Consider the following 12640-nt stretch of genomic DNA (forward strand, 5'->3'; position numbering starts at 1 on the left):
ACCAACCAACCAGGTTAAGTCCATGCTTCTTGAAAGACACCTACAAGCACATCTTGTAAACGGACTATGGCAGCAGTGGAGTAAACTTTAGGAGCAAACAAGCATAGTACAGTACAGTAATTTGTTGTGTGGTATACATGAAATCTTTTTTTTATTTAATATCAACAGTTAGATTTGGAAACAATGACTATTTGCGTAATGACGCTGCTCCTGCTTCACCCTTGTATTTGGAACCCTTGCAGACGCCATGTATACGGGGCTATTTCTTGGTCTCTAGGCAAGGGAACGATTCCAATGATAATGAGGAAGAAAACACAAAAGACAAGGACAATAAGAAAGAAAATAAGACGATAACGAACAAAAAGGACAAATGCATACAAACTATGTACACAGTTGGGCTGCACGATTTAAAACAAAAACAAAAAAAAAAACTATTTGCGATTTTTCAAACCAGTATTAAAATTTCGATTCAATTTTCGATTTTAAAAGAAATAAGCATTTTCTGTGCTAGTTTTGTTTTTGGTCAGTACTTAATCATTGTAACATGCTTTAACCTTAAGAAAACAGCTTCCTCTTCTGCAGAGCTTTGTTAGGGTTCCTCTCTGCTCACTCGAGCCTCGCATAGCGTGCTGCCTGTATACTTTGCCTCGCCACTATTGGCTATCCATCCATTATCTGCACCGCTTATCCTCAGTAGGTTTGCGGGGTGCCAGAGCCCATCCAAGCTATCTTCAGGCAGTGGGCAAGGGACACCTTGAACTGGTTGTCAGACCGTCACACAGAGACAGACAACTCACTCGCTCATTCACACCAAGGGACAATTGGACCGGCCAATTAACCTGACATGCATGTTTTTGGAATGTGGGAGGAAACCGGAGTGAAACACACGCAAGCACAGGGAAAACATGCACACAGGAAGGTTCGATATCATGACCTCAGAACTGTGCCGCACACGCGCTAACCACTGCGCTGCCATGCTGCCCACTATTGGCTGCTGCTGTTTAAACTTGCCTCTGATTGGCCGAATTGTGACATATCTGGTTAGCCAAACACTCAATGACTCAAGTAACAAAGAAGAACAAAACACCTACTTGAATCCTTGAAAAATGATGACACAATCAACTATCACATCGCAAAATCGATTAGCGGTTGGTTAATCGTTCAGCCTTAGTGTACAGCACCTTTAAACAAATAGACAAATTAACAAATTACAAAATATTAAACCGAACCTTTACACAGCAGGAACAAGGACAAACCAAGGAGCTTGTTAAAGAGGTTGGATTAGGGATATTTTCCCTTTGGCAACAATTTGCATGTTTTTCTCAAGTGCAAGAAGAGTCAAACTACCAAAACTCAGAGGAATGTCAACGCTATCAGAAGTGCACACAAAAAAATGAGCTCTTCACAGTCATTTGCACATGTGGGGACAAAAACCCGAGAGAGACAGTCAAGGGGGATGATAACCCTCAATAGGGGGAAGCTGTGATCCGGGGGTGTAGGAGGGGATTAGTGTGGGTGCATGGGAGATGAGTGTGTGGGTGTAATCTTGCATACATGCAGGTGTGTGACTAAATCAGTGCGAGCGTCCCAATGGCGCTTGCATGCATCTTCAGACAACACTCCTGTGGTTTTGGATTGAGATGGTATGATGTCAGGGTATGGAGGGAGTGCGATTATTTTTTTACAGGCTCCCCACCCTGGATTATTTAATTTTTTTTTTTAATAACAGAAGGGCAGAGGGGATTAAATGAGGTGAATTTTAAACGCACACTTGTTTACAGAGTCACAGGCTCTGTTGCTGCAGAAAGACATGCTGAACCTGAACGGATTAGGGAGCACCTTCATGAATACACAAGAGAACAGGCGCAGAAGGGATTGTATCGTTATGTTTTGCTTTGTTCCAGGCTAGGCCTTCATTATTGTTTTAGCTTCGACATAGAGATTGATATATCAGTACTATTTTGACAGTGGGTCTATCCCGCCAGGGTAAACATTTATATACACGAACCCGAACTCATTTGCGTTCACGGAGATCCAAAATGTAATCGGCGTTGTTTTTCATCCCTTTGGCAAACAAAACTGTTTGTTTTATTCACACGCTTACAAAGTTGATACAGCGGAAGATCACATACAAATTAGTGACTCTTGCCTTTGATTTAAAACAATGTGTAGGATATAACTTGTACGGACACTCTCAATTCTACACCTTGGTCAGTGATTGTCCGCATTCCTGGGAAGACGTCCATATGCAAAAAAAAAGGTTGTGTCAGGATCAATGTTCGCTGTAATTTTCCACGGGTCAAAGGCGTTCACACAAAGTCGGTGAGCAAGGCTTGAAACAACAGTGAGCAACAGCAATCCCAAGTGTGGCAACTAATCCATTGTCAAACATGTCCAAAACTTGACATCAAGTTACATTTTGCTGAATTTCCGGCAATGTAAAATTATTTTTCACTATTGAAGGGATTGACTAATGTACGATTGCAAAGCTTGTATGGCCTACAAACGTCATTTGTTTTCACAACAATTCTTTCACAAGATTTCCATTTCTTTTTTTTTCCTGGTATCTTTTGTCGCATAATACTAACATTTTTGGGGGCTTATTACATCTGTTGCACAATACAGAACTGTATCTAATTACATTTTTTTAGTGGAAGTTCAATGTTGGCAACAAGATTGACTTGATATAATTGGAAATTATTTAAATGCAACACAAACTTTTTCTTCTTTTTCCCTGTTTTTTTTTCTACTTTTTTTATTTCCTTTAAAAAAAAAATCTTATTTTGTTTATTTTTTCCCAGCTGTTAATTTTTTCTTGCTTTTTTGTTCTCTATTTCCTTTTTCTTTTTCTTTTTTTTTTTTTTTGTCTGGCTTTTTTTTTCTGATTTTTTCCTGCTCTTTTTTTCTCCTTTTCTCTCCTTTTGTTTCTTTTTTTCCCAGCTCTTCACTACTTTTTCATTTTGGTATTTTTTTATTCTTTGTTCTATTGCCTCCCCCCTTTCTTTAAGCCATTTTGTGCATAATTTTAGATAATATCTGGTCGTGTGGGGATTAAAGAAGCAAAAACAACCTGAAGAGCCGTTTGGCACCCGAAAGAGCCGGTTCCTTTTAGTGAGCCGAGCCGAAGAAGCCGGTTCTCGAAAAACTCTACTGACTTTACTCAACTTCGTTCTACTTCGACCTTGACTTCCAAATACCGCATTTAGAACACAACGAGAGGGCAACCCTTGTATTTTTACCTTCATGCACTGTAAGGTTGACTTATTCGCTTCTTAATTAGCAATTTCGAGTCCTGATTTTTGTGAGCTGGCTAGATTTTCTTGTTCGCGGAAAAGCTCTGGGCAGTTCGCAATTGCGCACACACGCAGCTTAGAAGGAACATTGGTCAGGATTGAACTGAAATTAAATAAAAGATGATTTCATTCATGTCACTCACCAAAATCATCGTAAGTACTGAAGAGGAATCTATTTTCTTCCTCTGAATGGTTGTTTAACATCTGGGTTGTGACTGATAAAACAAGCCCTGGAGCTAAGCAATTCTGTTGAAGTAGTTATCCAGAAAAAAATATATTCTGAGCAATGTTGGGTAAAGAACAAGGCTGTGTGGTTTCACAAATGTGCAGTCAAAATGGTTGACAATCACTTTTATACTGGGGTTCCGGCTATGACAAAAACATACCTTTCTACTACACACCAGCCCTTTTTCTCGACCGAGTCTAGCAAGTACTGATACACCTCAAGTCCTTCTCCTAATTGCAAAGCAATGTAGAAACTGAATAACAACCAAATGGCTGGATTTATTAAGAAGTCACATGATTATATTAAGAATTAAATAAATATTAATTGCCCTAAAATATATTCATAAAAATGAATTTGATTAATAATGGCAGCTGAGTGGTAAGCGCATCCGCGACAGGGTTCTGAGGTCATAGAATCAAATCCAGCTAACAGCCTTCCTATGCAGATTTAGCATGTTCCCCCGTGCTTGCTTGGGTTTTCTCCCACATTCCCAAAAACATGCATACTTTGTCCGGTCCAAATTGTCCCTATGTGTGAATGAGCGAGTGAGTTGTCTGTCCCTTTGTGCCCTGCGACTGGCTGGCAACCAGTTCAGGGTCCCCTGCCCATTGCCTGAAGACAGCTGGAATGGGCTCCAGCACCCCCGCAACCCTACTGAGGATAAGCAGTGTAGATAATGGATGATTGGATTAATTATGACTAAATCAGTGAAAGACTTATAATTGACTGAAATGATAAAAAAAATATAAATGAAGATCTCTACTACAGTACTTCGCTTGTTTTATCTAAAAGTGTGCTCCAATGCTGTGTCCCATCTTTTTACAATTTGTGCTTGTACATAAGGCATGCTAGAAGCATAGGCCTACACTATATATGGATGGATACAACTGTTGTATTTTCGCCATGAGGGAAGCAAACAAAGTACACACGGCTTTTTCCAGCGAGTAAGCTGGAGTTTGCATGTATCTTTCGTCTCTGTACTACAAGTCAATAGTGTTTTGTGGTAAAAGAAATATATCGCAGATGAGGAAAACTGCACAGGCATGTACTCAAGCTATGGGACTATTTCAATGTGCATGCACGCACAAGTAATTGGAATGTAAAAGGAATAACCTAACCATTTAAATTAGAATATCCACAGTTTTACCCAGATCTTGATTGGATTTTTGAGCGTTTAGATGACTTTAGGGGCAGCACGGCGGCACAGTTCTAAGGTCATGAGATTGAACCTCCTGTGTGTAGTTTGCATGTTCTCCCTGTGCTTGCGTGGGTTTACTCCGGGCACTCCGGTTTCCTCCCACATTCCAAAAACATGCATGTCAGGTTAATTGGCCGGTCCAAATTGTCTTTAGGTGGGAATGAGCGAGTGAGTTGTCTGTCTCTGTGTGCCCTGCGACTGGCTGGCAACCAGTTCAGGGTGTCCATTGCCCACCACCCGAAGATGGCTGGGATGGGCTCCAGCACCCCCGCGACCCTACTGAGGATAAGCGGTGCAGATAATGGATGGATGGATGGATAGATGACTTTATATAATCGTAATACTGTCCTGGAAATATTCCGTTTCCAATTGGACTGTTCCTTGCATGGAAACATAGTCATCGTGGTGGCTGTCTTTTAAAAAGTTCGTCTTTTAGATTCTTCTTTTTAAAGATGCTTTTTAGAAATACTATGTCTCAAAACAGTTTGGAACGGATTATTAGTTCATGTTCTTTGGTCTTTTTAATTAGTTTTTTTTGTTGCGGCAAGTTTATGCATTCTATCTCCAGAACATGACATTCATTTGGCTTCATGGACTAAAAGCACCCCAGCCCAACTGTTGCATGATTTGAGTTGTGGGGCTATATCTATCGATTGGCCGTGTGCATTTTCGATATCCTCTGCCAGGAGACTCGGGATGTCTCTCTTTTATCGAGGAGCTAAAAATTATCAAGGGCAGACTATTACACCGCAGTTCATACTTGCAGATAGGAATAAGGAGACTCTATTTGTGAAATTACTTAAGTCTTTTCCAAGACCAGACGTTCGGATCAGGAGAAAAATGTGGATCTCTGTGAAATGAAGAGATATGAGAATGACTTGGGGGCAATCGAAAGAAGTGGATAGCATATGATCGTTTTGTTGATCCCATCTCCTTCCCCGCTCACTTATTTCAATTATATTTCCCTACTATCACCCGGTCTATTGGAACAAGGGGAATAATTAAGTCAACGCACCAGTGCCGCAGTTGTTTGTTTCACTTGAAAAACCGTGTGTGGGACGTGATTGTGAAAATGAACTTGTTAAAATGACATTATGGTGTTAATTGGGCCCCATTTTGGAATACAGTAGACCCCCGGGATACGACATCAAAGGTTCTGAGGTGGGTATTGCAAGGTGAAAGCGATTGTATTTCGAACCCCCACTACCCCAGCTAAAAACATTTAAATTGTTTTACATATTACACACTGGTAACAAAATAGTACAAAGTACTACTTACATGTAAATAGAGTGCACACGGTTAAATAACATCATAGCCGAATCTAAATGTAATGGAAAAATGACACTTAATTTACCATTGATGCAGGGGTTTTCAACTTGGGGCCCGCGGGCATCTAGTAACCCCCTGAGAACACCTGACTAGCCCTCATGCAGGTTGTTATGTCATGGACCAGGAACGGAGACAGGACCCAATTGCGTTCGTATAACTCAGTTTTTATTAAGGAGAACAGGGCTTGCATCCACGATCCGATGATCGTCAGTCACGAGTAGCAGATAGCAGGAACGCGGAAGTGGCACTTCCGTGTCGAGCGAGGGTAGTCGTTGACAGTGAGAAAAACAGGTCGATGGACAGGGCGGAGGAGCAAAACAGAAACAGGTCCAGAAAAGGGGTCGGCAACTGGTATCAGGCAGGAAACAGGGCAGAATAGAGTCGGAGAGTACAAAAGCTTGCCTAGCTGGGAGCATAGGTTCGCAGACGGTCTGACGGGTTACTTTCGGAAGACGGGAGTTTAAAAAGAGTCCAACAGCCAATCAGGTCCCGGGGCAGCCACAGGTGCCCCGAATCATGACATCTTAAAAAAAAGGTTACCAGTGATGGGTAATTGCGATGTTACCAGGATTTTTTTATTTCTAACTGACCTGATGCTTTAGTGGTTAACTGAGGCTATTTAACTCTATTTCTAATATGTACAACTTGTTTATAACATAACAATAACGTGATAAGTTGTTATTTTAAAAAATCATTTCAAACTGTAAAAACAAGTAACTAATTTTCCAAAAGCTTGGTTACCACGGCTTGAGTGTCAGCTGGTACAGTGAAGTTAGTAGGGGGATGCAAAGGGGGATGTTATATTTCAACACTTCCACTTGTGAAGATTGTTATGCTCTTTGAAAAATGTGTCGCTTATTCTTACTAATTTTCCCGATGGTTACGACCATAATTCTTAATGTGTGCCTCTTTCATGTTTCTTGATAATCGCAAACTTTGTTTTCATGGTTATTATGTTTTTATTTCTCCCACTAGCCTCACTGCATAGCTAATAATTACAGTACAAACATATACCGTATTGTATCACACTAGCTCGCAGTCTTTACGAACCACAAAAGATTCTGGACTGAATCGAGAAAGAGAAAGGCATTGAGTGAGGGATATCAGCCAATAATATATTAGCATCTTCATGATGCTGTGATGCAAACCGATTGCAGAATAGCATCTTATATGATCGAAACTAATAGCTAGATGTAATAATTATAATAGTATATACATATAGTAACAAACAAGAATAAAACAAGCAAGTACGAGATGGCAAATAAAAACACAGTAGAGTTGAAAGGGGGCTGTATGTGAGGCGCATGATCAAGAAAATGCAAGTCTGAAGAGCTTAGGCCGGATTTAAGGGTGGACAGGGTCGCAGTTGTATGAACAAACACCACGTTTTAATTTTTGTTTTTTGCCACGCCCAAAAGGTTCTCGATGTCCTATGGTGCGGAATATACCGAAACGACGTGCCGAAAAAAACATCTTATTCTAGGTACGCTGCAACCCGGGGATATACTGTACTTTGAAAATATTGATCACCAGGTCTAAAATCGCGTAGAGGGTTTGTTGCTATGTCAGGGAACCATTTGCCTGGGACTGAAATACTCCAGATGGTCTACTGCAGGTGTGTCAAACTCTCTTTAGCTTGGGGGCCACATGCTAGGGAAAAAAACCTCACGGGCGGCAGACGAGTAGATCAGATGGAAAGAAAGAGGGGGGAGGAGAAAAAGAAATAGAAAAAAGGCGAAAAGCAAAAGAAAGAAAGAGAGAAAATTAAGAGAAAAAGAGAGCGAGAATGAGAGAGAAAAGAAAGAGAAATACAGACAAATAAGACACAGAAAGACATCAAAAGAAAGAGCGAAAGTAAGGAAATAAAAAGAAAGTGAGCGAAAGATAAAGAGAGAGAGAAAAGAGTGAGAGAAAGAGAGCAAGATAATAAATGAAGAAAAAAGAGTAAGGAAGAGACTGAGAGAAAGAGGGAGCTAGAGACAAAGATTAAAGGGAGATAGAGAAAAAGTGAGAAGAACAAAGATAAAGAAAATAAGAGAGAACGGAATACAGAGAGAAAGTGAAATACAAATAGAGAGTAAGAAAAATAAAGAGACACAGGAAGAAAGAAAGAAGAAGTGAGAGAGAATGAGAGTGAGAGGTGGTGAGAAAGAGAAAATGGGCAAAAAAGGAAGGGATAGAGAGAAATGAGACAAAGACAGAAAGATAAAGAAAGCTATAGAAAGAAGGAAAGAGAGATAGAAAGAGTAAGAGAGAAAAAAAATACAGCTACAGTTTCTTTGGGAGTGGCACCGGATTCTGGCGACCTCAATTGGAAATATATAAAACTGCATCTCATTTTTCTCCTGCACTTCTCTGAAATGTCTCATGGGCCCTATTTAATCTTTTGGTGGGCCTGATCTGGCCCGCGGGCCACATGTTTGACACCCCTGGTCTACTGTACTAGATGAAAAATTATTTTGCGTTTTCTCTCGTAATAAAGCCCCAATGTGTAATACTTGACCATTAGATGGCACTGTTGTGTAATGCGGACGAAAACCAGTGCCACAGCAAGCAGCAATATGACAGCTAAACGTTGTGGCGACCTTAGTATGGATTCCACTATGTAAAACCTATAATTTTGTTTTTTTATAAAAATAATTTTGGTATGATACTTCATCTGTTTTTGCCTGGCATTTAAATCGATGTTTTTTTTTTTTTTACTGAATGAAAGTTTTTGTACCACCAGGAGGCCTTGATAGTGACACACTGTCTCTTTAAGAGCTTTTAAGGTTAATTGTAGTATACTGACTGGTGATTAGTGCCTGTAGAGGAATCCTTTGTATAACCTTCATGACATAAACGCTTTCTGTGCAGTAATTGCAGTTTAAATGCCACTCTCCCGACATTGTGGTCTATCAGCCGGCCATCGGCCTTATTTTTTTATTGGCAGTGCCATGAACTCAAAGGTCTCCAATTTAGTGAGAACGTTTTATGCATTTTGTTAATCTCATAAGTGCTTACATGTAAAATTCTACGATAAAGCCAATTGTTAACGCATCGATTTGTTGTTTATACCCTTCAAATAATGTTGTGTTTAATCCTTTTCCACCAGAACTTCGAGACTTACCAACAGATGACTGAACAGTATAACCAGGCAGCCACCAAAGCAGAGACAAACATCAGGTAAAATAAGAAAAAAGATTCCGATGTGAGAAGAAATATCTGACAAATAGGTGTATCATTTTTGTCATTGGAAACATAACTCAACTAGAACTGTCCTTATTGTCTGAGAAAAATGATAAAAAGAAAAGAAAATTAGGATAGACAACCAGTATTTAATGGGAAATATTTAACCAAGATCACGAGGCTGCTGTGTAAAAAAGACTCATTTCCATATATGGGTATTTTTTTCAATATTTGCACTTTTTAGATTGTAAAAACCCCATTCATGCTCAAAAATGGAGATACAACCTTTTAGAAAAGCAGCCAAAACAACAAAAGTTTATTCATCCATCCATCCATTATCTGCACCGCTTATCCTCAGTAAGGTCAAGGGGGGTGTTGGAGCCCATCCCAGCCATCTTCGTGTAGTGGGCAGGGGACACCCTGAACTGGTTGCCAGGGCTCGCTCATTTACACCTAGGGACAATTTGGACCGGCCAATTAACCTGACATGAACGTTTTTATAATGTGGGAGGAAACCGGAGTGCCCGGAGGAAACCCACGCAGGCACAGGGAGAACATGCAAACTCCACACAGGAAGGTTCGATCTCATGACCTCAGAACTGTGCCGCACACTTGCTAACCACTGCACCGCCGTGCTGCCCACAAAAGTTAATAATGATTTTTGTTTTTACATTCTTGCTGTTTTTTTTAACATTCCGCAAGAAACAAAAAATAATTTAAATAAATGTAAATAAGTCTTTGAACAATAGCAGCGACAATAAAAAACTTAATAATAAAAATGAGGGAAACTTTTTGTGATCTTTGATCTCCGACTTATTTTTGTCATTCAGCTATTATTATGAATTAAGATATTTTTTAAATTTATATTATAAAAAGTAATATTTAGAAAAGTATTTTTTAATATGATCAAAAATAATCTCATGTTTCAAATGGCCTGTTATTTCCTTTTTGCAAAAAGTATTATTAAACCCAAGATACAGACGCTCCCCTACTTCTAACCATTCGACTTATGTAAAACGATAGATTCGAACATTTTTTTCGGGATGTGGAAAAATATCTGGACATTGCTGGAAGTTACATTTTGTATCGTGCTCCTTTTTCCGAGAAATGGCGCTGTGAGAGGTCACCCAGCCTCCACCCCGAAGAAGAAATCCGCTTTCTCTTCCTAGTTCGTGTGTAAACATACTATACCGTATCTCCAGGGCGCTAAGAACTTGGACATTTATATTGTTTAATATCTCGTGCATCCATTCAAGAGAATAGAATAGAATAGAAAAGAATAGAATATACCTTTATTGTCATTGTTACAAAATGGGTTAACATATTGTGACAACGGAATTGGGCATGACACTCCAGTTTTACACATTCACAGTGAGGTATGAGCCAGAAGATAAAGGAACATAGAAGATAAGGTAATAAAACAAGGGGGTTAGTTTTAATATATGGTTAGTGTGACGTGTAAAGAAAAGGCGAGCTGTTTCATTTGAAAGGAAATTGGAATAAGAAAGCTTGATGCGGTTGAGAAAATGGTTGGATCGCTTTTTTCGGCCACTTTCTACCACGGAGGAGGAAGTCGCTTAACTTTTGAAGCCCATCTTCTAAAAGTAAGTTAAACTTCACTTTATTTATCTTTACAGGCATATTATTTTATACATGTTTATTTTTCAGTTTTAAAACAATACAGGTTACTTAAATAAACCTTAAACATACATTCTATACAAAATATAGCACCGAAGCAACGATCGTCCGTAAGTAAGGCGGTAACTGTTTCAAAGACACCTCAATTTTGGGGATTTATTTTTAAAAAAATGCAATTTTTTATATCAAACATTCCATTTATACAACACTGTTGTACTGTTTTCTATTTTCTTTCTCATTTGTGTTATTTATAATAATTTGTTTTAATTCGGGCGCAGTGGTTAACGCGTGTGCGGCATAGTTGTGAGGTCATGAGATCAAACCTCCTGTGTGGAGTTTGCATGTTCTCCCCGTGCATGCATGGGTTTCGTCCGGGCTCTTTCGTTTCCTCCCACATTTCAAGGGTGTCCCCTGCCCACTGCCTGAAGATAGCTCGGATGGGCTCCAGCACCCCCGCGACCCTACTGAGGAGAAGCGGTGCAGATAATGGATGGATGGATGATTTAATTCCTACTACAAAAATAATATTTAAAAAAAAAAGAAATAGGATACTTAACATTTTTTTTTTCGGAATCAAACCAATAAAAGTCGAGCAAGGGATAAACCTGCACGGGGAAAAATAAAATTGTTATTTTGAAGAAAGGAAAGTCTTTTTCATTCAATGCTGAGCTAAAGCCAAACGGGCCCTGCCAGTCTGTAGCCGATGCCAATTTGCTCACTGTCACCTTATCGAGACATTTTTGGGAAAGGACCAAAATAACAATTTAGCTCTTTTATTGTGTCCATACCAATGATGATAAACTGATATTTTTTAATACGATGTCGTAAAATGGCTGGAAGAAATTGCGACAGCGAGTTCTTTGCATCCGATTAACATTTTTGACTTTTCATTCACTTGCACTATGGCTGTCAGTTTGCACAATCCAAGCATATTTTCTTCCGGTTACATGAGGCAGGTTTTTTGGTGGCTGTATGAAAACAGGTCAAGGGATCCGTCGGAGTGCAATCCGAGCATTTTGTGCGGCCACAAATCTCGAGCTTTTTATTTATGATTTGGCAAACAGCCGCACTCTGTATGCAGGCGGATACGCACTTGTCTTGTTCCTTCTGCAATGGGCAGAATTTCATTGTGCTGCGGTCACTGTCATTTCACACTACGTCGGCCGCGCCCAGTAATTATTCTATTTACTTAGTGCTGTGGAAGCATGGGTTTATTATCTTGTATGTAGCTAGAGCCGTTTTTGTGATTTCTATTTCCAATTTGCGACCCCCGGAGCTCATATTTTTTATGTCAGTATTCTTTTTAATATCGTGCATTTTTTTGTTAAAAAACAGAATTTATTAGAAACATTATTGATTCTAATAGTAAGCCAAAATATCATATACACGTGCATTGTTAAAAATACTGGTAGGTGGAGGAATTTGTATTAATCTTAAATAACATGAGGCACCTAGAGGCAGCTGAGCTGATTGTCCGCCATCTTGATGCTAACGCCACCCTCTTTTTCTTCTTCACCCATTATTTATTTGTTTTAATTGATTTTTTTTTACTTTTCTCCTTTTTTTCTGTAGTTTTTGTCTTATTTCAGTCTTCTAATTATTTCTGTTTTTCTTTCTCTATTTCTGTTTTTTTTTTTCATTTTTCTTTTTTCTTTTCTTTTTTCCTTTTTTTTCCTTCACAAAAAGCTTGGCAGAAAAATGAGACGTTTTTGGTGCAGTCTAGTCACTTGCAGTTTCCTTAGCTTGTATCATTCATTTTGCTTTGTAGCACTTGTTTTCCGCCGTACT

The 12640-nt window shown here is 39.3% G+C and overlaps 1 protein-coding gene and 1 long non-coding RNA gene across 4 annotated transcripts in view; one reads left to right on the forward strand and one right to left on the reverse strand.

Moving 5' to 3' along the window:
* The window catches only part of chchd6b (coiled-coil-helix-coiled-coil-helix domain containing 6b), a 75904-nt gene that overhangs the window by 26833 nt on the left and 36431 nt on the right, over positions 1-12640 (forward strand). For all 3 annotated transcript variants that reach the window (XM_088337905.1, XM_088337906.1, XM_088337904.1), the window contains exon 6: positions 9141-9211. In XM_088337905.1, the coding sequence (XP_088194031.1) occupies positions 9141-9211 (71 nt within the window). The remainder of the gene's footprint in view (positions 1-9140; positions 9212-12640) is intronic.
* Positions 1-12640, reverse strand: part of LOC148363834 (uncharacterized) — a 48106-nt gene that overhangs the window by 9873 nt on the left and 25593 nt on the right. The window lies entirely within an intron of this gene.

Source organism: Urocampus carinirostris, chromosome 6, assembly GCF_059441175.1.
Source record: "Urocampus carinirostris isolate Australia breed hairy pipefish chromosome 6, RoL_Ucar_1.0, whole genome shotgun sequence".
In the NCBI taxonomy this organism is placed as follows: Eukaryota; Metazoa; Chordata; class Actinopteri; order Syngnathiformes; family Syngnathidae; genus Urocampus; species Urocampus carinirostris.